Source organism: Ammospiza nelsoni, chromosome 7, assembly GCF_027579445.1.
Source record: "Ammospiza nelsoni isolate bAmmNel1 chromosome 7, bAmmNel1.pri, whole genome shotgun sequence".
NCBI classification, from domain to species: Eukaryota; Metazoa; Chordata; class Aves; order Passeriformes; family Passerellidae; genus Ammospiza; species Ammospiza nelsoni.
This window is the reverse complement of record NC_080639.1, coordinates 38,552,018-38,578,903: the sequence shown is the minus strand read 5'-3', so window position 1 is coordinate 38,578,903 and position 26,886 is coordinate 38,552,018. Positions and strand designations below refer to the sequence as shown.

At 45.7% G+C, this 26,886-nt stretch overlaps 2 protein-coding genes across 24 annotated transcripts in view; one reads left to right on the top strand and one right to left on the bottom strand.

The window, feature by feature from the left end:
* The window catches only part of NEB (nebulin), a 99,935-nt gene extending 94,952 nt beyond the window's left edge, over positions 1 to 4,983 (top strand). For 18 of the 23 annotated variants that reach the window (XM_059476297.1, XM_059476273.1, XM_059476290.1 and 15 more), the window contains 8 exons: positions 293 to 385; positions 657 to 749; positions 1,050 to 1,157; positions 1,421 to 1,604; positions 2,128 to 2,220; positions 2,888 to 3,040; positions 3,397 to 3,506; positions 4,722 to 4,983. In XM_059476297.1, coding sequence (XP_059332280.1) covers positions 293 to 385; positions 657 to 749; positions 1,050 to 1,157; positions 1,421 to 1,604; positions 2,128 to 2,220; positions 2,888 to 3,040; positions 3,397 to 3,506; positions 4,722 to 4,895 — 1,008 coding nt within the window. In that variant the 3' untranslated portion in view covers positions 4,896 to 4,983. The remainder of the gene's footprint in view (positions 1 to 292; positions 386 to 656; positions 750 to 1,049; positions 1,158 to 1,420; positions 1,605 to 2,127; positions 2,221 to 2,887; positions 3,041 to 3,396; positions 3,507 to 4,721) is intronic. The other 5 variants (XM_059476296.1, XM_059476288.1, XM_059476285.1 and 2 more) reach the window with 1 other exon arrangement.
* A 2,767-nt stretch (positions 4,984 to 7,750) lies between these two features.
* The window catches only part of RIF1 (replication timing regulatory factor 1), a 37,851-nt gene continuing 18,715 nt past the window's right edge, over positions 7,751 to 26,886 (bottom strand). The window contains exons 15-35 of the mRNA XM_059476519.1: positions 26,145 to 26,231; positions 24,564 to 24,637; positions 24,293 to 24,473; positions 21,725 to 21,832; positions 21,314 to 21,463; positions 19,866 to 19,965; positions 18,882 to 19,146; positions 17,483 to 17,525; positions 15,905 to 16,107; positions 15,636 to 15,735; positions 15,105 to 15,248; positions 14,672 to 14,814; positions 13,982 to 14,071; positions 13,850 to 13,904; positions 10,397 to 13,258; positions 9,895 to 10,026; positions 9,527 to 9,604; positions 9,317 to 9,432; positions 8,885 to 9,038; positions 8,492 to 8,600; positions 7,751 to 8,257 (exon numbers count right to left, since the gene is read on the bottom strand). Coding sequence (XP_059332502.1) covers positions 7,980 to 8,257; positions 8,492 to 8,600; positions 8,885 to 9,038; positions 9,317 to 9,432; positions 9,527 to 9,604; positions 9,895 to 10,026; positions 10,397 to 13,258; positions 13,850 to 13,904; positions 13,982 to 14,071; positions 14,672 to 14,814; positions 15,105 to 15,248; positions 15,636 to 15,735; positions 15,905 to 16,107; positions 17,483 to 17,525; positions 18,882 to 19,146; positions 19,866 to 19,965; positions 21,314 to 21,463; positions 21,725 to 21,832; positions 24,293 to 24,473; positions 24,564 to 24,637; positions 26,145 to 26,231 — 5,472 coding nt within the window. The 3' untranslated portion in view covers positions 7,751 to 7,979. The remainder of the gene's footprint in view (positions 8,258 to 8,491; positions 8,601 to 8,884; positions 9,039 to 9,316; positions 9,433 to 9,526; positions 9,605 to 9,894; positions 10,027 to 10,396; positions 13,259 to 13,849; positions 13,905 to 13,981; positions 14,072 to 14,671; positions 14,815 to 15,104; positions 15,249 to 15,635; positions 15,736 to 15,904; positions 16,108 to 17,482; positions 17,526 to 18,881; positions 19,147 to 19,865; positions 19,966 to 21,313; positions 21,464 to 21,724; positions 21,833 to 24,292; positions 24,474 to 24,563; positions 24,638 to 26,144; positions 26,232 to 26,886) is intronic.

Genomic DNA, 26,886 nt, shown 5'->3' with positions numbered 1-26,886 from the left:
GGATTTTTTTTGGTCATTTAACTTGTTAATACGATTTTTCCTGACTTTTTCCCCCCTTTCCTAATTTTAAAGGATTTTTTTGTTGTTTAACTTGTTAATACAATTTTTCCTGATTCTCCCTCCCCCCCCCCTTTCCTAATTTTAAAGGATTTTTTTGTTGTTTAACTTGTTAATACGATTTTTCCTTAATTTATTTTGTTTTATCCTAACGGGTGGTGTTGAGTGCAAACGCAGTAACAGCCCGGGTGTGGTGTGGAGTTCTGCCCTGTGACAGCTCCTCTGTGGTCTGTAGGTTGCATACAGGGAAGGTTTAGGGAAGGCCACTCCCAGCCCGGTCACTCCGGAGATGGAGAGAGTCAAGCGGAACCAAGAACAAATCAGCTCGGTACTGAAAGCTCAGCCAAGCACCTTGTGTCAAAATAACCATCCTCAGCCAAACTCCACCTAATCAGCCTTATTTTCCCAGTTTTCCTTATTTTTGCCTATTTTCCCTTTGATGTTTTAAATTATTTTTCTTACCTTTTGCCAGTAACGTTTCAGCTGCTTTGTTTCCCGAGATCTTTTCCACTCTGCGGGGCTGAGTTTGCTTGACCATTAACCCCATTCCCAGGAGAAGCTGGGATCCTTCCAGCCTGAGCTGTGTCTGTGCCCTGCAGGTGCTGTACAAGGAGCACATGGCCAAGGGAACCCCGACCCCGCTGACCCCGGAGATGGAGAGAGCCAAACGCAACCAGGAGAACATCAGCTCGGTGGGTGAAACACAGGAATCCCTGAAACCCTCTCTCAGGCAGGAGAGGCTTGGAAGGATATGGAATTCTTCAAAATGTCCTGGTGCAATCAAGTATTTCTGCACTGAATTGGGTTCTCTTGGGGAGTTTTTAAACACTTAAATTTCAAATTACAGAGTATTATACGATACTCTGTGACGTATAAAATTGTGGTTCTTCAGTAAGATCACTTATAAAAAATGGTATAAAAATCTGGGGCTGGCCCTTCTTTGGCAGCCTGGTGCTCCAGAGGTGATTCCTGTGCTCCTCCTCCCCTGGCAGGTTCTTTACTCGGACAGTTTCCGCAAGCAAGTCCAAGGAAAAGCTGCCTACGTCCTGGACACGCCGGAGATGCGGCGCGTGCGGGAGACCCAGAAACACATCTCCACTGTAAGAGCTCTGCCAGCATGGCCTTCCCCTGGGAGGTCAACATAAAAGGAGTTCAATGTAAAATTTCAATATAAAGTTCAATATAAAAGGAGTTCAATATAAAAATAACCCTGCCTGGCAGCAAGGACGACGTGTCCAACCAGGTTTAGGTACCCCAAGGCTTTAATGCTAAAGCAAGTCTGGGGTTAGGACTGGGAAAGGCCAAGTTCAGGAGCTGGCAATGCCCTGAGGGAAGCAGGAATGACAATCCTTTGGAATTGCAGGTGAAGTACCACGAGGACTTTGAGAAGAGCAAGGGGAGCTTCACGCCCGTGGTGACCGACCCCATCACGGAGCGCGTGAAGAAGAACATGCAGGACTTCAGTGACATCAGCTACAGGGGCATCCAGAGGAGGGTGGTGGAGATGGAGCGGAAACGCGTGGACCAGGACCAGGAGAACATCACAGGTCAGGAGCCCTGGGCACATCTGCTGCAGGAGGGGTTCAATTTAAGCTCAGCCACATCAATTCCAATTCAACATTATTTGGGGATGTTCTCATCCAAATCCTTTTTGGAAATATTCTGCCCCAACAGCTGCAAATCACCTGTAACCTGCTTTCCCCACCTTGATGATGTCACACTGCATTTATGGTTCTATTCTGAACTCCATCTCTATCTATTAGAGAAATACCGTGCTGTAGATTGATTGTAAAAAAGCCTAATCTCTGCTGCAGAATTGAGAAGCATTAATTTATAAAATAACGGTGATTTTTCAAAGAATTCCAGACTGGTTTGGAGTGCAGGGACATTAAAGCCCATCCAGTCCCACCCTGCCATGAGCAGGACACCTTCCACTATCCCAGGGTGCTCCCAGCCCCATCCAGCCCGGCCTTGGCCATTCCCAGTGCTGGGAGGGCACAGCTCCTGTCCTGCTGTCCTGCCAGGCTGTGCTGCTCGGCCTCTCCTCAGGAAATGTCCTTTGTCCTGCAGGGCTCCGGGTGTGGAGAACCAACCCCGGCTCCGTCTTCGACTACGACCCCGCCGAGGACAACATCCAGTCCCGGAGCCTGCACATGATCTCAGGTGCGTCCCAGGGGCTGCAGGGGGAAATGGGATTGAACTCCTGCAAGGGGGGGTCTGGGTGCCAAACAGAGCTGAGACACCCCAAGGGACACAGGGGAGAAATTGGCTGTAGCTGCTCCTCACCAGTGTAACTAATGGCCAAAAATACATTATTAATTTTCCTATTGTAAAAGGATCCAACAGAGGCAGGAGGAGGATTGTTTATATGATCCACAGCTGCCATGGTACAACCTGTGGTTCCTCTTGGAATTACTGAACAGGCTGTTCTCAGTGACCTTTTTATTTAACTCCTGTCTGAGAGGAAAAATACCTGGATGGTAGAAAATCGTGGGGACAGTCCAGTGCTGTGTCAGGAAGAAAATCACAGGATAATTAGAATAAAAAATTTGTAAGCAATGAGGACTAAGGGTAAAGAGTCTGGAGAAAGGATAAAATACCGTGAATATTGACGAGCTGGACTTCAGCATGGAATACTTAAAAAAGCACTGGGAAATCCCACTACGGTACACTGGGATTGTGGAAAAGTTGAGCTTAGCAGGGCTGGGGTTCTATGAGGTCTCAGCTCTAGGGTTGGGAACTCTGAGAGCCCTGGGTTTGGTGGCTCCAAGAGCCCCAGGGTTGGTGGCTCCGAGCCCCCCGGGTGGTGACAGTCCCCGTGTGCCCCCAGTCCAGGCGCAGCGCCGCAGCCGCGAGCACTCGCGCTCCGCCAGCGCCCTGAGCATCAGCGGCGCGGCCGACGAGAAATCCGAGCCCTCGGAGGGCACCGACCAGCGCCTGTCCTACTACAGCAACGGGGGCTTCTTCACCACCACGGCCACAGGTACAGCCCCCCTGGGGACACACAGGATCCTCGCTGCTCGTGCCAGTGTGTGCAGCAGCCCCCACAGCCAGGGAAAACATCTCCAAAATGCCGAGTTGTGCACAAGCCACAGCTGTAAATGTGCATTTAAACTGACCTTAACCCACCCTGGGGCCCATCCCTGATCTTTATCCCAACCAGCTCCACCACAATCCCATAATCCACACACAATGATCCTTCTCCAGACCGCCTCTATCACAATCCCATAACCCCACACAATCATCTCTATCCAGACCAGCTCCATCACAATCCCATAATAAATAACCCCTCACAATGATCTTTCTCCATCCCATAATAACCCCACCCTCTCTCTGCAGTGGGCTACAAGCAGGTCAAGACCATTGAGCTGCCACAGCAACGCTCCTCCTCAGTGGCCACCCAGCAAACCACGGTGTCCTCAGTGCCTTCCCACCCCTCCACTGCTGGGGTGAGTAACCCTGGGGCACCTGGAGGGGTCACAGCCACTGATTAATTGTTAATTAACACTAATTAATAGTGTTAATGCGAGACCAAGTTGGTGACATCCCAGTCTGTGGGGCTGAGAGTCTGTATGAAACCAGGTGTGACAGGGACTTAAGGGGGACAGAGCCTCCCCTGTGGCTGGAAATTGGAATGAGCATTTGGAACCCTGGCATGGGCATTTGGAAACCTGGCATGGGCATTTGGAAACCTGGAATGGGCATTTGGAACCCTGGCATGGGCATTTGGAAACCTGGCATGGGCATTTGGAAACCTGGCATGGGCATTTGGAACCCTGGCATGGGCATTTGGAACCCTGGCATGGGCTCTTCTTCCTACTCAGCCCTTGCAAACTGAGGGCTGGGAGGAAGTGCTTGGTCAGAAATTGCCTCTGGAGTAAAGGACACTGGGAATGGCATCGCCCCCAGGAACTGCTGGGAGGCAACAACTTCTGAGTGACACTTGGAGCTGCTGGTGCCTAAGGCCACTGTGGGGACACTGCTCAGGCTCAGTGTCACCAGCAGCCCCGGGGTTGTGGCACTCAGGTACCCCAGGGGCTCAGGGAGGGAGGAGAATCCACAGCCAGGTTTGAATGAGCAGCCACACCCTGCTGTGACACCAGTCCCATCCCTATGTCCCTTCTGTCCTTGCAGAAGACATTCCAGGCTATGTCAGAGTTTGACTGTGTCCCTTTTGTCCCATGCCAAGGTGTGACCATGTCCCTTCTGTCCTTTTGTGTCCCTGAAGACATACTGTCCCCTGTAAGGCTCTGACCATGTCCCTTGCGTCCCTTCTGAAGAGGGTCTGGGCCACGTCAGGGTGTGGTCATGTCCCTTGTGTCCCCTGTAAGGCTTTGGCTACGTCCCTTCTGTCCTGTGTCCCTGCAGAAGACGTTCCAGGCCACATCAGGGTGTGACCATGTCCGTTCTGTCCCTTCAGAAGAGGTTCTGAGTCATGTCAGGGTGTGACCACATCCCTTCTGAGCTATGTCAGGGTGTCACCACGTCCCTGCAGACGTTCCAGGCCATGGCAGAGCGTGACCACGTCCCTTTGTGTCCCCTGTGTCCCTGCAGAAGACATTCCAGGCCATGTCAGGATGTGGCCATGTCCTTTGTGTCCCTTCAGAAGTTCTGAGCTACGTAAGGCTCTGACCTTGTCCCTTGTGTCCCCCGTGTCCCTGCAGAAGACGTTCCGGGCCATGTACGACTACACGGCGGCGGACGCGGACGAGGTGTCCTTCAAGGACGGGGACACCATTGTCAACGTGCAGGCCATCGACGAGGGCTGGATGTACGGCACCGTGCAGAGAACCGGCAAAACCGGCATGCTGCCCGCCAACTACGTGGAGGCCGTGTGAGCCCGGCCTGGGACGGCGCCCTGGGGATGGGACAGCTCATCCTGGGATGGGACAGCTCATCCTGGGGATGGGACAGCTCACCCTGGGATGGGACAGCTCATCCTGGATGGGACAGCTCACCCTGGGATGGGACAGCTCCCTGGGATGGGACAGCTCATCCTGGGATGGGACAGCTCATCCTGGGATGGGACAGATCATCCTGGGATGGGACAGCTCACCCTGGGATAGGACAGCTCATCCTGGGATGGGACAGATCATCCTGGGATGGGACAGCTCACCCTGGGATAGGACAGCTCACCCTGGGATGGGACAGCTCATCCTGGGATGGGACAGATCATCCTGGGATGGGACAGCTCATCCTGGGATGGGACAGATCATCCTGGGATGGGACAGCTCACACTGGGATGGGACAGCTCATCCTGGGATGGGACACCTGCCTGGGATGGGACAGCTCATCCTGGGATGGGACAGATCATCCTGGGATGGGACAGATCACCCTGGGATGGGACAGATCATCCTGGGGATGGGACAGCTCATCCTGGGGATGGGACAGCTCACCCTGGGATGGGACAGATCATCCTGGGATGGGACAGCTCACACTGGGATGGGACAGCTCATCCTGGGATGGGACACCTGCCTGGGATGGGACAGCTCATCCTGGGATGGGACAGCTCACCCTGGGGATGGGACACCTCCCTGGGGAGTGGGACACCGTCCCCAAGCCCTCCTGGCCCCCTCAGCCCCAACAGGAATAACTGCAGAGCAAAACACACCTGGAATATTTCACACCATGTTTCCAAAAGTACCTCTAAGCACATCCTGCCAAACAGTCCTAATTTTTTCTGGCATTTCAAACATTTCATCTAATATATTAGATCAGATGTAGATATCTAATATATCTACATACTAAGATACTACACAACATCTCCAAAATTCCATTGCTAAAGATTAACACACACATTATAAGATTCATTATCCAACAAAGAGAATTTTTATGGGCTGTTCTAAAATGTTTCAATCTCTTTAATTTCGTTTTCCATTTAAGCTTTGGATTTCAACCCGATTTATTTGGGGAGGGAAAAGCAAGCACCCCTCTCCTGCTTGCTGAGCTCTCATGAATGTTCTCCTGCAACTGTTCTGGGGGCAAAAGCTGTGATTTCTTGTAAATTAGTGATGAATAAAGCTGAGGTTTCTGCAGTATGGATGGATGGGTGCTGTGGTGCTGGGAAAGGGAATTCACCCCACAAACTGTACTGAGCAAGGACCCAGATCTGGGGTTATTCCACACTTGAACATCAGATTTTGCTTCATCTGCTGCAGCACCTGGCAGCGGCCACTCCACAGGGAAGAAGGGAATAAAAACCCCTGGGTATTGTGTCTCCCAGAGATTAAATCCCAGTTAACAGCAGGGGTTGTAGCATCACCGCTGAGGAGTTCAGAGTCAGAGAATTCCCAGCAGGGGCATGGGAGGGAAATGTCCTTCCCCAGGGCAGGTCCAGGACTGCCAGCACTGGGAGCTGGGATCAAAACCCTTCCCATGGCTCAGGAACATCCTGACCTGGAAAGCTGAGCTCTCCTAAAGAGGCACATCTGGAACCAGAACAAGAAAACCCACAGAGCTTCCCCTTGCAGCTCAGCTGTTTGTCCCATCCCTTTTCTCCATGAGACACAAACAGGGTAAAAAATCCTGAGAGTTTTGCAGCCCAGACCCCACCCTGTCCTGGAGGATCTGCTCCCACCTTCCACCAGCACTGGTGACACTCCAAGGTCCCTCCCAGCCCTGGGAATCCCGACCTGAGGGGAAGCTGGAGAGGGACAAAGCCCAGAAGCCACCAAACCACGAGGCCACGACAAGTCTGGGAACTATCAGCTCTTTTATTTGCCCACGTAAAAGTTGGAAAAGCACCTGCAGCAGTTCCTCTCAATAAACACCCATCTGGATAGCTACAGTACAATATATACAGATCAGAATCCCACAGGGAAAACCTGGGAGTTCTGGCTGAAGGTCTCCAAGCAGCAGCAATGCAATCCATGCAATTAAAACTCCATAAATTATTACCCAACATCTGCTGTGAGTCTGTACACAATATACAAAGAGCTCTTGTCCAAATCCATCCTTTCCTCGCGGAAAAGTCTTCCCACCAGGAGAGCTGCTGCCAGCAAAGGCCAGGGGCACAGCCTGGGGGGCTCTGCAGAGTCTCTCCTGTGCAAGCACATTTCCTCTGAGCTTGAGTCGTACAAAAATACGTGGAAAAATAGATCCAGTACAAATCCCAGGCTCCTGCTGGAGGGAATCAAGCCCAGCTCACCTCACACGGGCTGCCAGAGCTCCGGAGGAGGCAGCTGGGCCAGGAGGGGGCAGAGCTGGCAGCTGCAGCCCTCAGCCCGCTCTCAGCAGGAGTTTGCAGCAGTAAGAACACTTTGGGTTGGAAAAAAATAATTTAATTACTCTGTTGGTTTGGTTTTTCACAGTCTCTGCTATTGCACAGCTTTGTCAGGTTTTCTTTCACGGCCCGAAAGAAAGATGCATAGCAATCCCACAGGAACAGCTCTGCCAGGGAGGGAACGGCCCACGGCTCTGGGAGGGGGGAGGAACCAGCAGAAAATAAAGGCAAAGAAATAAAGGGCAAAGAAAGAAAGGCAAAGAAATAAAGGGCAAAGAAAAAGGCAAAAAAAAAGGAGGGAAAAAAGGAGGGGAAAAAAGGAGGGGAAAAAAGGAGGGGAAAAAAGGAGGGGAAAAAAGGAGGGGAAAAAAGGAGGGGAAAAAGGAGGGGAAAAAGGAGGGGAAAAAGGAGGGGAAAAAAAGAAAAAAATAGGAAACAAAAAGGAAACAAAAGGGAAAAAAGGAAAAAGGGAAAAAGAAAGGAAAAAAAAAAGAAAAAAAGGAAAAAAAAAGGAAAAAAAAAAGGAAAATATGGGAAAAAAAAAAAAGAAAAAAAAGGAAAAAAAAAAGGAAAAGAAAAGAAATAAAAGAGGGGAAAAAAAAAAGGAAAAAAATCCATGAAGATGTTAAGAAACTCTGCTGCAGCCCCAAGCAGGCTGCAGAGCAGGTGAGCAGTGAGGAGCCCTCCCGGGCGGGCGCGGCTACTCGGGGGTGCCCGCGTGGGGAGGGCAGAGCCAGCGGCCCTGCAGGCTCCGGGCGATGCTCGAGGCCATCCCCAGCAGCTTCTCCTGCATCTCCAGCAGCTGCCGGCCCGAGTAGGCCCCGAGCCCCTCGGAGCTCAGCTGGGCTGCCAGAGCCTGCACCTGCCCCAGCAGATCCACGGCGGGCGGCTCAGGGCCGCTGGTGCTGCCGCCACTGCCACTGCCACTGCCACTGCTGCTGCTGCTGCCGCTGGTGCTGCTGCCTGCGTCCACCAGATCTGCAGGGAGGCAAAGGAGACAATGCAGGGAAATCCGAGCACAATTCCAGCTGGTTTGTACAAAATCACATCTCTGAGCAGCCTGCAATGCAATTATTCCAGGGGAAACGTTCCCAGAAAGGCACTGCACCCTGCCCTTCCTCAGGGTTAGAAGAAACCTAAACCCAAAATAATTCTCTCCACCAGCACAGCAGAACCCTCCAAATCCAAAGCAAAAAGCCACCAGCAAGGTACCTGCTGCAAGTTTTTCCTCATCTCCACTCAGAGATTTCTCCTCCACATCATTCCCAGGCTTCTCAGCATCTTCAAGCACTGTGCTTTCCTCCAACACCCGAGATTTCACCTGGGCGTGTTTGGGGGAGAGAAAACATTTTTAGATTGGAAAAAAAAAGGTGAGTAATAAATAAACTATAAATCATAATAAATTATAAATATTATAATAAATCAAATCACTTTTCCTGTTAATAATAACAGTTTAACCAAGCCATCTGTATCTTGAATTCATGGTACTGAGGCAGGCAGGGATTAAATTTTAAAGTGCTGTTGTTAATGAAGGAAAAAGGCACCATTCCTGCTGCAGAAAATGGGATCAATTTTGGCTTCCAGGGTGCTGAAATCCCACTTTACCTGCTGCTCATGGAATCCCCTCAGAGCTCGTTTGACATTGGAGACCTTGGGGGAGCGGATGGGGAGGGTTTTGATCTCCAGGGCTGTCAGAGTGCTCAGGTCTCCCACGGTCTTGATGTTCTTGGCTCGGATGAGCTGCCCCAGGCCCCTGGCACTGCAGCAGGGGAGGCAAAATGGGTTATTGGTGCACAATCAGGGAATATCCCCAGCTGGAGGGAGCCGCAGGATCATCAATCCAACTCCTGGCCCTGCACGAACTCCCCAACCCTGGGGAGCTTTTCCGTCACCAAAAAAGTTGAAAAATGCCAAAATATTCAAGTTTCTTCCTCACCCAACCAACCCCATTCCCTTTAAAGAATTCTGGCTAAAACTTGGGCTCAGTAAGAGCTCAGTCTTTACTGAAATCACCTCCAAAAGCAAGGAGCCACTGACCAGATGTTGGATGTGATCTGAGGTAAAATGACATCCACAGGGGCTTTGCAGCCGGCCAAGGCAGGGTACACAAACTCCGAGAGGCACGGCAGGGACTCCTTGGACATCTCTGTGATCTGGGACAACACAGGCAGAGCATTAAATTCACTGTCACCCACTGAAAACAGGGAAAAAAAATAGAAGGGAAACATGAACCAAAGCACTTCTTACTAAACACTTCTTTGAGCTCTTAAATTTAAGGGTACGAGATCCTGGGGACAGAAATCCTTTGGTTGGAGTGGTAATGTGCTGGATAGAAAAAGAGGAAAAAAACATCTCAGGGTGGTAGGAATTGAGTCAATGGTAGGAATTCAGTTAACAGCAGGAATTCAGTTAATAGTGAGATTTTAGCCCCTGAAACCTCAGAGTTCACAGTAACAGAATGAGTCAGGCTAAGGCAGTTTTGTTTCTTACACTTTTGCTCCTCAGCCCTTACAACTGTGTGTAAGTGACTACAAACATGCACCAAAGCCATGCTGTTTCTGATAAATACACAAATACCTGGGACACACAGAGTATTGTACAGGCTTTACCCTGACCTGCATGCTGGAGAGGATTTTAAGGCTCCTGGAGGAGGGTGAGGAATGGGATCTGATGACAGGACTCCTCCTGTCGATGTCGTCTGCCAGGCCCTCCTGGAAAATGGGGTTTGCAAAAGAGACTCGACGGATCTGAGGAGAGAGAGGGAGGTTTCAGAGCGGGAACTCAGCCCAGCACAGCCTGGGGAGGTCACTCTGAGGAGACAAAGAAATTCAGTTTGGCATCATTGAAGTTCTTGAACGACCCAGGGAATGTTTCAGCCAAGGACAGACTGAGGATTCCCTCAGCAATCTCTGTGTACAACCCTGAGCGTGCTGCTCCTGGATGTGCAGCGATCCAGGGTGCTCTGCTTCAAAATAAAACCCTCACAATGCAAATCCGGCACATTCTAAACCCAAACCTCACCATTCCTGTGAGATTATTCACCACAGTCGCCAGTTATTTAACAGATCCGGAGTGATTTCAGTTCCCCACGGAGCAGCACCCAATTCCCAGGGGTACCTTGTTGGCAGGCGACAGGGAATCGTCCTCCTGGCTCCTCTTGACCCCTCTCTTGAGGATGCTGGTGGAGGGGGAGGCTGAGGGGGACCATGTGCAGCGGGCCTGGAGGCTGGTGGGGCTCTCAGCCACCTGCCCTGGGGCATCCCCTGCCCCCTTCAGGGGGGAATCCACGCTCTGCTCTGCCACGGCCCCGCTCTCAGGCACTTTGATTTCATTCTCCTCCAGTTCCTCCTTCATCTCCTGATCTGCACCAACATGAGTTTCCCCAGCGCAGTTCTCAGCTTCTCCTTTATCCTCCCGATTTCCTTCCAGCTCCTTCACCTCTTTCTCCTCAGGTTTGCTGTCGACACTCAGCTCCTCAGGCACCTCCTCCAGCTCTCCATTTTCCTTTATTTCCTCCTTTTCTGCAGCTGCTGGTTCTTCCCCCTGCTCCCCTGAGTCCAGGCAGCTCTCCCTGGGCTCCTCAGGAACACTCTCAGGCAGAACCTGCTCTGTTTGCTCCTTCTGCTCAGCAGGTTCCTGCATTTCCTCCATGGACTCGGTGGTTTCAGCTGCTGAAGCCTCTGGATCCTCTGGATTCTGCTCCTCCACCCCCACAGTGCTTCCCTGCAGGTTCTCCACATCCATCTCCTGCCTGTCCAGGCTGAAGGTGCTGGGTTCCTCAGGAGGGTGCAATGGAGTGCTCATTCCACAGGGAGCCAGGGCCAAGCTCTCCTCCAGGTCTGAGGGACCAGAAACATTCTGGGCTGGGGTCTGGGCTGGGGTCTGGGCCTGGGTGCCCTCAGGCTCCTCCAGCTCAGCTTTCTCCATTTTAGACTCAGAGAGCTTTGACTCAGGCACCTGCTGCTTTGGCTTTTTGAAGCAGCAATCGCAGCTCTTGATTTTTTTCACCCTTTTGCTTCTCTTGTTGTGGCACTCGGGGCTCTGCACAGAGGAGGGCTCAGCCCCTGGAGTGTGTGCAGCTGGGGCACAGTCCCCTGTGCTGCTCTGCCTCTCCTCTGCTGCTCTCCCATCCTGCTCAGGCTCACAGGGGCTGCCCAGAGACTCCACGGACGCATCAGCCTTGCTGGGCTCCACGCTGGTGTCCTGCAGAGCTCCTGGACTCTCAGAGCTGCCAGAGCCCTCAGCCTCTGCAGCAATTTCCTGCTCTTCCAGGCCACCAGGCTCAGCTGGCACTGCAGCCCCTGTGCCAAGCTCAGGCTCACCTTTACTGGCCTCCAGTGCACTCTTGGTTTCACTTCCCTGGGCAGGTCCCTCAGGGCTCTGGCTGCCTGCCTGTCCCTCTTTCAATTTCCCTTCCAGAGAATTGCTTCTACTCCTCACTTTCACGGGTTTTTTCTTCTTTGTGCTTTCCTCCTTGCCCTCAGAGGTGTCAGCCTCAGAGTTTTCTATGCTGGCCAGCAGCCCTTGGGAGGATCTCCTGGTGTGGTAGCGCGGCCGCTCCACCTTTGGCCCTGCTGTGCCTTCCCCCTCTGCCCTGGGGGCCTCCTCTGCCCTCCTGCCAGCCCTGCCAGCCTCCTCCTGCAGCCCCCTGAGAGCAGGGGAGTCCCTGGAGCCCCACTCCTCTGCCACTCTCTCGGGCTGGCTGCTCTCTTTTGCGCTCTCCGCGGTTTTCCCAGGAATTCCTTTCTGCTTTTGGGATCCGTCGCCTTTGCCCTGGGACAGCTTCTTCTGGCCAGCTTTCTCCTCCTCTTTCCTCCTGTCTCTCTTTGGGGGCCCATCCTCCCTGTCCTGGCTGCCCGAGGAGCTCTCCAGGGGCTCCGAGCGTCTCCTGGAGGAGCGTCTGAGCTGCTTCTGCTGCGGGGACGCCTGTGGCACCTGGCTGTCCTCCCCCGGGGGCTGCTCGGGGCAGCTGCTGCTCTCTGGGGGGGTGTTCTCCTTCGAGTCCGTGTTCTCCTTCGAGTCCGTGTTCTCCTTCGAGTCCTGCCCCCGGGCCTTGTCCATCTCAGCGATGGCACCCTGGGCGCTCTGGATGTCTGCCTCGGTGGAGAGCAGCGCCTGCGAGTGGCTGAGCAGGATGTGCTGCACGTCCTGCCCTGCAGAGCCCAGCTCAGCACTGCTCTGCAGGCGGCTCTCAGGGGCCAGGGGCTCCTCAGGCCTGCCCTGCAGTTTGGGTTTGCTGCCCTGCAGCTCCATCCTGCTCTGCCGGCGCGTCACCCTGCGGGCAGGCACGGCGGCCTCGGCTTTTGGGGCGTTTCTGCCCTCCTCCCCAGATTTCTCTGCCTTAGCCCCAGCCCTGCTGTCACTGCTGCTCTCCCGTGTGCCTGCCTCAGGAGGGCTCCCAGGCAGCTCTGCCACAGAGCCCAGAGGGGCTGGGCTGAAGGGCCTGCTCTCTGCAGCCCCGAACTTCTCCAGCGTGATGAAGGACTGGCGCCGGCTCACGGGCTGGGGCGTGCCAGAGACCACGTCACTGGAGGCTGAGCTGCTCGTGACATCTGAGGTGTCCTCCTTCTCTGCTGAGCTGCTGGTGACATCTGAGGTGTCCTCCTTCCCTGCTGAGCTGCTGGTGACATCTGAGGTGTCCTCCTTCCCTGCTGAGCTGCTGGTGACATCTAAAGTGTCCTCCTTCCCTGCTGAGCTGCTGGTGACATCTAAAGTGTCCTCCTTCCCTGCTGAGCTGCTGGTGACATCTAAAGTGTCCTCCTTCCCTGCTGAGCTGCTGGCATCCAGGTGTCCATCTGAGGTGTCCTCCTTCCCTGCTGAGGCCTCCTGAGGAGCTGCTTCCACAGAGCTTGTCTCCATATCTTCTCCAATGGAGGTTTCCTCTGGGATCATCTCAGCTGTCTCATTTTTGGCCTCCTCCTCGCTGGTGCAGGCTGGGCTCTCCTCTGAGTGAGATCCTTCACTCCCCACGTTCTCCTCCTGTCCCAAAAACATCAACAGCAAAAGGTTTGTCCCAGGAATCAAATGGATCAGTTGTACTTGCCCAATGAATATTATACAACAGCCAACTGCAGTTCTGGTGCAATAGAAAACAACACACCCACAAGGTTTTTCTAACCACCAAATGATTTATTATCTGTGCTTTGATAGCTATAAAAGATGCCTTTTAAAACCATTTAATCCCAAAACAAATAACCACAAAAATGCTTGAAGTTTTGCTGTATTTCACCTGCTCTGACTGGCTGTTAGCACAGCAGCTGTTCAGGCAAGTCCTCCCCAAAAGGAATTCAGGAATTACAATGTTTATCCCAATAAAATACTGGGGCAGCACAGGCATGTGGGTGATCAGAAACTGCTCACATAAATCCTCCCATCCTAACATCAAACAACCAGTGATTTGGCCTAAATGACATTCTAATTAATCCTAAAGGAATAAATGATATAAAGCAGAACACTGCAATGGTGTTAAATTTTCTCTCACTTGGTGTTGAGAATGGAGAACAAATCACAAAACCTCTCATGCTTGGTAAAAATTCTGATTTTAGTGACCATCAGACAATGGGAAATTACCTGAGGTTGGTTTGCAGGGTCTTCTTTGGCAGTTTCTACTGCAGGTGGCATTTCCCTAGAAGAGAATGACTGAAGTCAGTGCTGCTCCAAAGGAGAACCCTTAAATCACCACAGCTGGGCACTGGTACTCACAAAGAATCCTCCTGGCTCTGGCTGCACTGGGAGAACGAGCTGGTGTCCTGGGAAGCATCCAAGTTGTTGTACATGGCAGGAATGTCAGCTCTGCAACAACACCAGGAATGGGAATTTATTATCTCCTTATTTCAAGGCCATTCTTATCAGCTGCATTAAATCTTTATTTTTGGGGAATAAAAGCTTTGATTGGGATTCCCTCTCTGCAAAGAATTCACCACAGCCCAGAGGAGTTCCTGCCTCAAGCCCTGCTTACACTGCTGCTGCTGCCTAAGCACAGAAACACACCAATATTAACTTCTCTCATTAAAAGAGATCATTCTAAAGGTTCTTCTGCAATCAAGGTGAGTCTTGGGAATATCCTAATTCCTGACCTGCTGCTGACTAAAGAAATCCCATCCTCAGCTTGTTTTACACAATTCACACTCTGAGTCACAAAGTGAAAATCTGAACTCCAAACAGACTAGAGAGAGTGTAATTAATCAGAAGAGGAAATGCCACTGCAAGAATAATTTGGTTGCTTTAATACAGCAAAGCAAGGAACTCTCTTAGCTTTAAACTCCATAACTGGTATGGAAGAACAAGACTCAGTGGCCTGGGGAGGTGTGAGAAACAGGAACTGAAGTTAAGTCAAGCTCAGCTACTCAAGGAATGACATTTCACATGAAGTTAAAACAATAAATGACAGACCTCTTTGACCTAAGCACTTCCTTCTGATGTTCTGTCAATATTCTTGGTTTTGTTTCTGGAGGAATAAACACAAAATCAACAGATTTCTCCTCTTCCAGAAGCGTCTCACTTGTTGTCTTAGGAGATGGAAATTCTAGTTTTAACTGCAAAGAGATAAAAAACCACCAAATCCTGGGTTAGGAACAAGAGAGGAATTGAAAACCAGGAATTTCTGAAGGGCATGGCCTATCTCTGTGAGGGATCTGCCAAACACAGAGCCCACCAAAACCCAAATCTGTCACAACCTCCACAGAAAATTCTGACGGGAACATTAACTCTGACTCTGCTAGGCAGCCCAAGCAGGAAAGAAAAATATTTCAGCATCCCCAAAGTGCTGATTTTGCCCTGAAGAGCCTGGATTTGATTGCAGGGCCCCTCTCTGGGATCACTTTACCTTTGCAGGTGTTGCTTGCACGTTGCTGGGCTTGTCCTTGCCATCACTTCTGGCTTCGCTCGTCTGCGCCCAGGCTGAATCTCGTTTCTGTCCCACCTTCACCTCCATTCCACTGATCTTTGCATCCAGCTGGGAATTCTCCATCTGTCCACACAAACCCACACTGAATGCGCTGTGGGAAGGAACTCCAAGCTCACAAACCCACCCTGTGGTAATTTCTAGAATAAAACCAACCCACACCCATGGATTTCTTTTGAATTATGTAGAGGTCAACTTAAAAAATTATTTATTTCAAAGAAAGTCCTAGAACTCAAATTCCTAGATATCAACTTAAAAAATTAATTATTTCAAAGAAATTCCTAGAACTCTAAATTTACAATGCAGGAAGTGGCAAAAACAAGCTGAGTCTTTTGATAGTGCTAACCCAGCAGAGTTTATCATCCTTAATATGAAACCAGTGCAGGTCAATCAGATTAAAAACCCCAGCTGACCTTTCACTCCCTGCTGAACAACTCCCAACAAAACATTTACCAGGTCAGAGAAGGGGCCACTGCACTCCTCAGACACCTCAATGCTCTCAAAACCAGGCAGCAGCAGAGGGATTTTCTTTTTGGCTTGGCTTAACACAGACCTGCTCAACAGCAAAAAACAGAAAATTATTTTAGATTTATGGGAGGGGAAAGGTGCAGGAAAAGAGCGGCAGCTCACAACGCAACCACGCCCAGCTCGCCCAGGCACCAGAATGGCACAGCACCATTCATGAGAGGATGGAAGAAGAAGAAGAAGAAGCTGTTCCTTACTTGAGCTGCTGGGGGTAGGTGAGGGAGGAGGCCTTGGCGAAGGTGCAGTTCCAGAGCTGGGCGCTCTGCTGCCGGATCTGCCGGCTCCTGTGCTGGAAGGCCGCGCACAGCACCGGGCTCAGCTGCTGCAGCAGCTCCGAGTCGCACGAGCCCGGGCAGTGGCACTGCAGGCACTGCAGGATCTCTGCCAGCAGCTTCTCCAGCTGGGGAGAACAAAACACAGCGGGGTTAATAAAAATTTCCAACAAAAATTCAAAATATTTCAGTTACGAGTTCATTTTCGACATTAAATAACAGCCCGAAATGTCACATCCAATTAAAATCCCAGGGCTGAGTGCTCCTGACTTCTAGAAATTCAATTTTGATTTTCTTTAATTTAACATAATTTAAATTTAAAATAATTTTAAAATTAAATCTCTATCCTCATCACATTATCTTTTCCTAACACAGCACCGGGCTCAGCTGCTGCAGCAGCTCCGAGTCGCACGAGCCCGGGCAGTGGCACTGCAGGCACTGCAGGATCTCTGCCAGCAGCTTCTCCAGCTGGGGAGGACAAAACACAGCGGGGTTAATAAAAATTTCCAACAAAAATTCAAAATATTTCAGTTACGAGTTCATTTTCGACATTATTTTTACAGCCCGAAATGTCACATCGCATTAAAGTCCCAGGGCTGAGTGCTCCTCACTTCTAGAATTTCAATTTTGATTTTTTTTAATTTAAAAGAAATTTAAATGAATTTAAAAATTAAATCTCCACCATCATCACATTTTTATTATCTTTTTTTAATACAGAAGAAATGGCAGAATTCGGCAGTTCCGCATCTGCCCCCAATCCTTACTTCTAGAATTTAGATTTTAAATTCAAAAGGATTTTAAAATTAAATCTCTACCCTCATCCCATTTTTTATTTTATTACAGACGAAATCGCAGAATTCTGCTGTTCCACATCTCCCCCCAATCCTTACTTCTAGAATTTAGATTTTAAATTCAAAAGAATTTTAAAATTAAATCTCTACCCTCATCACATTTTTATCTTTTATTTTATTACAGAAGAAATGGCAGAATTCTGCTGTTCCCCATCACCCCCAAGTCCTTACTTCTAGAATTTAAATTTTAAATTTAAAAGAATTTTAAAATTAAATCTCTACCCTCATCCCATTTTTTATTTTATCACAGAAGAAATGGCAGAACTCTGCTGTTCCACATCTCCCCCAAATCCTTACTTCTAAATTTTTTTTTTTTTTAATTTAAAAGTATTTTTATAATTACAGGAGAAATAGCCTGAAGAACTCTGTGGTTCCCTATCTCCCCCAAATCCTTACGTCTAAAATTTAAATTCTATATTTTTTTAATTTAAAAGAATTTTAAAATTAGATCTCTATCCTCATCACATTTTTCATTATCTTTTTATAACACAGAAGAAATAGCAGAATTCTGCTGTTCCACATGCCCCCCAAATCCTTACTTCTAAATTTTAATTGTTTTTAATTTAAAAGTTTTTTTTTATTACAGGAGAAACAGCCTGGAGAACTCTGCTGTTGCATCTCGCCAAGCCCACGGTGATTTATGCAGATTTACCTTGTTGTTCAGACTGCTGTACACTTTGGGCACCTCAGGGAGCCTGCCAAAACAAATTCAATTTATTTCTATTTTGCTGTCTCATTTATCCCAAGCATAAAAAATTAACTAATTCCAGCACTGCACACTGGTTTCAGTGAGTAACTTGATGGAATAATTTTGTGAAATGAGCCTCAGTTGGGGATTAAACAATTTCCTGATGGAGTTTCCCAGATCATCCTTTAAATTCCACGATATGCTGACTTCAGGAGGAATTAATGGAAAAGTCAGTGGTAATCAGTACAAATTTAAAATTAAAGCTTTTCTTATAAATGAACTTCTAATTGCACTCTAAATGCTCTCCTTAAACACATTTGCATTAAAAAGCTGAAGTACCACTAAGCAATTCCATAAACTAAACAATTCCATATAAATAAAGAGATTTCACATAAATAAATATATTCCATGTAAATATATTCCATGTACAAAAAAAACTTTAGGTACAATTAGCCAGGAAAACGTGAGCAATCTCCATTTTTAAACTCATTTTCTAAGCCTGTGATCTCCAAGTTGAAGAGGTTCCCAAATTTTTATTTGCTTCCACATGTCTTTCTTCAAAAATATTTATCCAACTTTTCCTTTTTCAGGAATAAATCTTTTTTAAAAAATGATACTCAGAAAAAAATCTTTTTAATTTTTATGAATAAATACAGGGAAAACAATGCTCAGGAAAAAAGCACCAAGCAAAGTTTTTCCCAGTATTTTCTTCTGCTTCAAAACTTGAAGGATTTTGGTGCACCTCAAGAAATCATCAATAATTTCCTAGAAAATTTAATGTAAAATTCTTATTTTTTCTTAAAAATGCTTCTTTATTTCTATCAATAAATATCCTTACTGCAGGGTGTGGAAAGCAAACTTCTGAGCCTTGCAGAGATGCCAACAGAGTCACTCTGGAGAGATCACAATTTGAGATACGGAGCTTTTCTGGAGCCCTGCAGACCCTGAGCTCCACTGTCAGGGAGATGTTTTATGAAAATGCTTTTGTAGGATTATTTCTCCTGAGGAGCTGGGAGGCCTCAGGAACAAAATGCAGCAATGGTTATCTGCTGCTGCATTTTGGGGTGCAACAGGGGCATCTGGGATTGGGCTCATGGGGTTCTTTATAATTTATGGCAGTCCAGACTCTCTGCTCAGTCACAAGATTTTATTATCATTCCATTCCTATTCCTTACCAGCCTTCTGATGAAATCCTTTCTTCTATTCTTTTAGCACAGTTTTAATGTACTATCTATCATAAAATAACAAATCAGCCTTGTGAAACACGGAGTCGGGTCCTCGTCTCTCCCCGGGAACACCACACTCCATCCCACCCAACTCCAATCTTTTGTGTTCCCCCAGCCCAGATCCCCTCAATCCTGACCTGTTTTTCTCGTAGAACAGCGCCAGGGGCTGGGAGAAGGTGCCCAGGGTGGTGCCCAGCAGGGAGGGCAGGGAGATGTGGCTGATGATGCTGTGCAGGGCAGCCAGCAGGGCCAGCCCCGGCGCCAGCAGGGGCTCTGCCTGCTGCTCCCCGCGGCTCAGCTCGTGGAACCACTTGAGCAGCAGCAGCAGCAGCTTCAGCAGAGAGCTCAGCTTGCCAAGGGGCTCCTTCTTCTTCTTGGCCCAGTCCGTGGGGGTCTGCGGAGCTGAGGTCCAAAAACTCATTAAAAATTGGATTTTTTCCCCTTAACCGACATGAAAAGACAGCTGAACGTTGAGTCTGCAGAGGAAGAACCACTTCGCTTCAATTCCCAAACCAGATCTACACATAAATAGTTTAAAAAGTGATTTAACAACTTAACCACAATTTTAATGTGTAATTTTATCTGATTTCCAGTCTTCTTATTTCTATTTCTGGCTGCTCAGACTCTGCAGGTTTTAATGCCTACCTGAAATTTTTAAGGTTTTAATGAACTTGAAATTTTTTACTTGAAATTTTTAAGGTTTGAATGCCTACTTGAAAATAAAAATCCATTCCTCAGATAGCAGCTGACACACAAATTGTGGAACAGTGAACAGGAGGGAAGGAGAAATACAATCCCTTATTATTTTATCTGTTTGGAAGTCAAGTTTACATTATGTTCTTCCTCATCAAAATTTCCAATTACAGCATTTCATCCCCTCAGCAGCCCCACACTGCATTTTACCACTTTAACAAATTCCCATCAGACTGGTAAATTTTAACTCATTTTTTACTGAATTGTGCTTTTTTGGGAATTACCTCTTCAGCTTTAACACTTTAAGTGGGAAAAGGAAACAAAGCAAAGAATATTTTATACACAATGACCCTTTGTCTTCTGTTAAACTCTAATTTTTAACCAACTCCTGAAGTCACAAAACCCCCAAAATGAAAGTATTTCCTTACATCTGGTTTTGGGCTGGAATTTAGTGCCATAGGGGGCAAAGTTGATGCAGTCAACCATGACTGACACAAGGTGGGTGAGACCTTCCAGCATGGAGAACACCTGAGAGGAAACAGGAACAAAAATCAATCAGCAGAAACAGAAATCAATCAGAAAAAACAAAAATCAAGCAGCAAAATCAGAAACCAACCACCAGAACTAGAAGTCAATCCTCAAAAGAGCAACAATGACAGAAAAAACCACTCTTGGTGTTCAGGACAGCAAAGAAACAACTTTTAATTAAAGGTGGGTGAAGTTGCTTTGCATGATCAGTGAAACTGATAAAATTCCATTTTAAATACACATTTCCAGTGAGGATGGGCTTATTAATTCTAATAATTAAGATAAACAGTGTCTAAAGCAGCCAGCAGTGGCAGGAAGCTGGGAGAAGGAATCACATGTAGGATAAATCAATTAAAAACCATTTATCAATTTTACCAATTTTTCTAATTTATCATTTATCAATTAAATCATTTATCCACATTTAGGATCAATCAATAAAATTAAGGTTCAAAGCTCACTGTGTACTCAAGGATAAAGCCTGGATGCCAGAAAAGTCATTACAGGCACAACAATTAAGTCAAACCACAAATCACAAATAATTTTTAGTGCATAAAAAGATGTGCAAAGTTGCTTTTTTCCCCACTCTCTTAATCCAAATTTTCCTAAATAAGGCCAAACTTGCTTTAAAAGGAACACTGATATTGTGAGCTAGAAGAAGTCTCAATATAACTTCCCACTGAACTTTTAAGTTGTTTGTCTTGTTTAGTAATTACTGATTTTTAAAAGTGGTATTCATTTATTTATCAGGATACAGCAGCATCCAAGGTAGGTTGCAATGATGCAATCCTCTCAATTCCAGGTTTTTTAATTCCATTTTGTTGTGTTTTTCACAGTGTTTTTTCCAAAGTGAACTTTATGCATGAGGGATTTTAGATCCCAAACTAAACGTGGTGTGAATTTGGGAATAGACAATTTAGGCAACAAAACCACTGATTCTTTCAAAATCTTTCTTTTTTACACAGCTTTAGGAGTAAAATCCTTAAATTTTAGTCTACAAGGCTGATGGTTCCATTTTCTCCTTCCTAACTGTAGTGCCTGGGTTTGTGGTACTTATAAATACATTTCACCTGGACAAATTCCATTTACCACCACCACGACACTCATTAGCCATTATTATTAATTAGAAGACAAATCTAAAATCTGCTTAACTATTTGAATATTTAACCTTTATACTTATTTTCACTCCCTTTCCTCATTTCTCTACCAACTCCTGCCAGCAAAAAGAATTCCTAAAGCTTCAATCTCCCCCAAGCCGCCCCACACTGCAGAAATCACCACATCAGGATTTACACACACGTTTTTAGGTTCAGTGAAAAAGAGATCTGCTAAATGATCATTTTATACTCACTACTGGAGTTTCACCTTCGAGCCCAGCCACGATTTTGGCACACAGCTCCTCACAGCACACGTTTTCTTCTGCTGTTGCCACCAGGGCAGCGCAGCGAGCAAAGGCGCGGTACAGCTCGGACCAGGAGCGCAGCAAGGACTTCAGAGTGGCCTTGGACAGAGAGAAACGTGGGAAATCTCAATTCCTGTGCACAGAAAATCTTGCTTTGGGTTTCGTTCTGCTGTCAAAACCGGGGGTTTTAAGCTGGAGGTTTAGGGTTGGAAGTTGGAAGTTTAGGGTTTTAGATCCGTGGTGTTACACTGAACCCAAACCCGGCTGACTGAACCCAAAGTCAGCTCTGAGAGTTCACAGATTTGATAAACCCAACATTGTTTTGAATTAATTTGATTAATTAGATTGATTTGCTGTTACCTGTGGGAATCCCTGAGTGGGGAAAATGTGGGATACTGGCAGCAACAAAGCACTGTACACAGCACTGAAGTTGTGCTCCAGGGCATCCCCCTGGTTCACCTCATTATTCTGCAACAAGAAAAGAGTTTTTGGTTTAATATCATTCATTTCCTCAGACTTATGAATACTTTTCTTGTTAAATAAACAGTTTTTTCCACTCTTCTCCAAGGAGACTATCTCCCAAACACCATTATCTCCAGATTATCTTCTGGGGAAGAGCTGCTACAATCTGCTTTTTTCAATGAGACCCCTTTGGGAAGTCACCACTTAAATTTTATCTCAAACTGGGACATTTGAATATTTAACCTTTATACTCATTTTACTCTCTTTTTCCATTTCTCTACCAACTCCAGTCAGCAAAATTCCTTTAGAAATCAGATAAATGCTCAGTAAAATTGCTTAAAAAAATCAGATAAACGCTCAGCAAATTTCCTTAAAAAATTCAGATAAATGCTCAGCAAAATTCCTTAAAAAAAATCAGATAAATGCTCAGCAAAGCTCTCCCGTGGGGGTGTGGGTGTGGGGAAGAGAACTGAATTCACTGCTAATTGATTTATTCATGCTGAATGAATTAATGAATACTAATTCATGGTATACATGAATACATGCTATTAAAGAGTTAACAGTTCATGGTATTAAAGAGTTAACAGTTCCTGGGGGAAGCTTTCCATGGTTTTCACCAGCAGGATTATGCCAAGCTATGCAATTCCAGCATCACTTCAAGACATGGAATTCCTTTAAAAATTCACATAAATGCTCAGCAAAATTCCTTTAAAAAGTCACATAAATGCTCAGCAAAATTCCTTTAGAAATCAGATAAATGCTCAGCAAATTTTCTTAAAAAATTCAGACAAATGCTCAGCAAAATTCCTTTAAAAAGTCACATAAATGGTCATTAAAGCTCTCCTGTGGCGGTGTGGGTGTGGGGAAGAGAACCGAATTCACTGCGGAATGATTTATTCACAATGAATGAATCAATGAATGAATTCATTCACTGCTGAATTAATGAATGAACTCACTCACTGCTGAGTTAATGAATGAATTACCTGATTGATCACTCAGAGAGGATTCACCACAATGAATGAATGGATTACCTGATTGATCACTCAGAGGATTCACAATGAATGGATTACCTGATTGATCACTCAGTGAGAGGATTCACCACAATGAATGGATTACCTGATTGATCCACTCAGAGGATTCACAATGAATGGATTACCTGATTGATCACTCAGTGAGAGGATTCACCACAATGAATGAATGAATTACCTGATTGATCCACTCAGCGAGAGGATTCACCACAATGAATGGATTACCTGATTGATCACTCAGTGAGAGGATTCACCATGATGAATGAATGAGTTACCTGATTGATCCACTCAGTGAGAGGATTCACCACAATGAATGAATTACCTGATTGATCACTCAGTGAGAGGATTCACCACAATGAATGGATTACCTGATTGATCCACTCAGCGAGAGGATTCACCACAATGAATGAATGAGTTACCTGATTGATCCACTCAGAGGATTCACCACAATGAATGAATTACCTGATTGATCCACTCAGCGAGAGGATTCACCACAATGAATGAATGGATTACCTGATTGATCCACTCAGAGGATTCACAATGAATGGATTACCTGATTGATCCACTCAGTGAGAGGATTCACCATGATGAATGAATGAATTACCTGATTGATCCACTCAGAGGATTCACCACAATGAATGAATGGATTACCTGATTGATCCACTCAGAGGATTCACCACAATGAATGAATGGATTACCTGATTGATCCACTCAGAGGATTCACAATGATTCAATGAATGGATTACCTGATTGATCCACTCAGTAAGAGGATTCACCACAATGAATGGATTACCTGATTGATCACGATTCACCACAATGAATGGATTACCTGATTGATCCACTCAGAGGATTCACCACAATGAATGGATTACCTGATTGATCACTCAGTGAGAGGATTCACCACAATGAATGAATGGATTACCTGATTGATCCACTCAGTGAGAGGATTCACCACAATGAATGAATGAGTTACCTGATTGATCACTCAGTGAGAGGATTCACAATGAATGGATTACCTGATTGATCCACTCAGTGAGAGGATTCACCACAATGAATGAATGGATTACCTGATTGATCCACTCAGAGGATTCACCACAATGAATGAATGGATTACCTGATTGATCCACTCAGAGGATTCACCACAATGAATGAATGGATTACCTGATTGATCACTCAGTGAGAGGATTCACCACAATGAATGGATTACCTGATTGATCCACTCAGTGAGAGGATTCACCACAATGAATGAATGGATTACCTGATTGATCCACTCAGAGGATTCACAATGAATGAATGGATTACCTGATTGATCCACTCAGTAAGAGGATTCACCACAATGAATGGATTACCTGATTGATCACTCAGTGAGAGGATTCACCACAATCAATGAATTACCTGATTGATCCTCTCAGAGGATTCACCACAATGAATGGATTACCTGATTGATCCACTCGGTGAGAGGATTCACCACGATGCTCCACATCCTGCACAGGTGCTCCTTGTTGCCCACCTGCCCCGCACTCTGCTCGATGATGCCCAGCACGGACTCACTGAAGGCCAGGGCAGAGGTGGGCCCGGACAGGGCAAACCCCACCAGGGCCTGCAGGATCCCAAAGAACCTGGGGGAAAGGGCACAGTCAGAGTCTGGGTTTCCCAGCTGAACCAGAAATGGTGAAATGCAGTTCCTGGGGGGCTCAGAGCTGCAGTACCTCTCGTCTGTCACGCAGCACTCCAGCAGGCTGTCGTGGAAGGGCAGCTGGATCAGGAACAGAGCCGGGGTGCCCTGGGAACGGAGATGGGAGAGGTTAAACAGCACTGGGGAATGGAGGGGCAGCCCCACGTCCAGCAGGAGCTCTGGGCTGCATCCCACTGAGCCACAGAGCACAGTCAGGGTCATCAGCCACAAATTCACTGTCACTATTAGCCACAAATCCCCAATTATTGTTACTATTGTTAGCCAGAAAGTCACAACTATTGTCACTATTATTAGCCAGAAATTCCCAATTATTGTCACTATTATTAGCCAGAAATTCCCAATTATTGTCACTATTATTAGCCAGAAATTCCCAATTATTGTCACTATTGTTAGCCAGAAATTCCCAATTATTGTCACTATTGTTAGCCAGAAATTCCCAATTATTGTCACTATTGTTAGCCAGAAATTCCCAATTATTGTTACTATTGTTAGCCAGAAATTCCCAATTATTGTCACTACTGTTAGCCAGAAATTCCCAATTATTGTCACTATTGTTAGCCAGAAAGTCACAATTATTGCCACTATTGTTAGCCAGAAATTCCCAATTATTGTCACTATTGTTAGCCACAAATTCCCAATTATTGTCACTATTGTTAGCCAGAAAAATCACAATTATTGTTACTATTGTCAGCCAGAAAAATCACAATTATTATTGTTATTCTTATTAGCCAGAAAGTCACAATTATTATTGTTATTATTATTAGCCAGAAATTCACAATTGTTATTATCAACCAGAAATTCACAATTGTTATTGTTAACCAGAATTTCACAATTATTATTACCCAGAATTTCACTATTATTATTAATATTAGCCAGAAATTCACAATTATTACCCAGAATTTCACTATTATTATTCTTATTAGCCAGTAATTCCCAATTATTATTACCCAGAATTTCACTATTATTATTATTATTTGCCAGAAATTCACAATTATTATTACCCAGAATTTCACTATTATTATTATTTATATTAGCCAGAAATTCCCAATTATTATTACCCAGAATTTCACTATTATTATTATTAGCCAGAAATTCCCAATTATTATTACCCAGAATTTCACTATTGTTAATATTATTATTATTAATATTATTATTAATATTAGCCAGAAATTCCCAATTATTATTACCCAGAATTTCACTATTATTATTATTATTATTTGCCAGAAATTCCCAATTATTATTACCCAGATTTTCACTATTATTATTATTAATATTACCCAGAAATTCAAAATTATTATTACCCAGAATTTCACTATTATTGTTACTATTATTATTATTATTAGCCAGAAATTCAGTCATTAGAAGTTGCCAATATCAGCCCTTCTTGTGCAGTAATTTCATTAACGACACATTTCAATTAGTGAGGCCTCAAACAAAGTCATGCGCAACACGAAATCATTTCATTTTCCAAAACTTCGCAGCATCAATGAAGTCCCCGAATGAATGAATGAACGGATGAATGAACGGATGAATGAACGGATGAATGAACGGATGAATGAACGGATGAATGAACTAAACTAATGAATGAACTCACATGCAGAAGATCCATGTCAGCGACCTGGTACGCTGGGGACCCCAGAGCTTTGGGGGGCAGCTCCCTGGCAGTGATGTCAATGAGAGACTGGGCAGGAGGAAATTAAAAAATAAAATTGAAATGTATTTTTGCTGAGGGCTGAAGTGTTTTAAGGAAAATATGGTAAATAGAAATAAAATACAAAAACCACAATCCCCCCAAATTATAAAAAACACAAAAAATAGACAAAAAAATACAAAAAAACCACAAAAATACAGATAAAATGCAAAAAGATACAAATATAGATAAAGTACAAAACCAACCAAATGCTACATAAACCCAGCAAAGCCCCCAAAATACAAAAATTACAAAAAAGCCAAAAAACAAACAAAACCCCAAAATTTACAAAATAACCCCCCCCCAAAAAAAAAACCAAAAAATACAAAATTACAAAAAAAACCCCAAAACAAAAAAAACAAAATACCAAAAAATACAAAAAAATTACAAAAAAGCCCCAAAACAAAAAAACTCAAAATACCAAAAAATACAAAATTACAAAAAAACCCCAAAACAAAAAAAAAAACAAAATAGCAAAAAATAGAAAAAAATTACAAAAAAAAACCCCAAACAAAAAAACTCAAAATACCAAAAAATACAAAAAAAAACCCCAAAAAAATACAAAAAAACCCCCCCAAAAATTTACAAAAAACCCCCCCAAAATTTACAAAAATAACAAAAAGTTTACAAATACCAAAAAAATTGC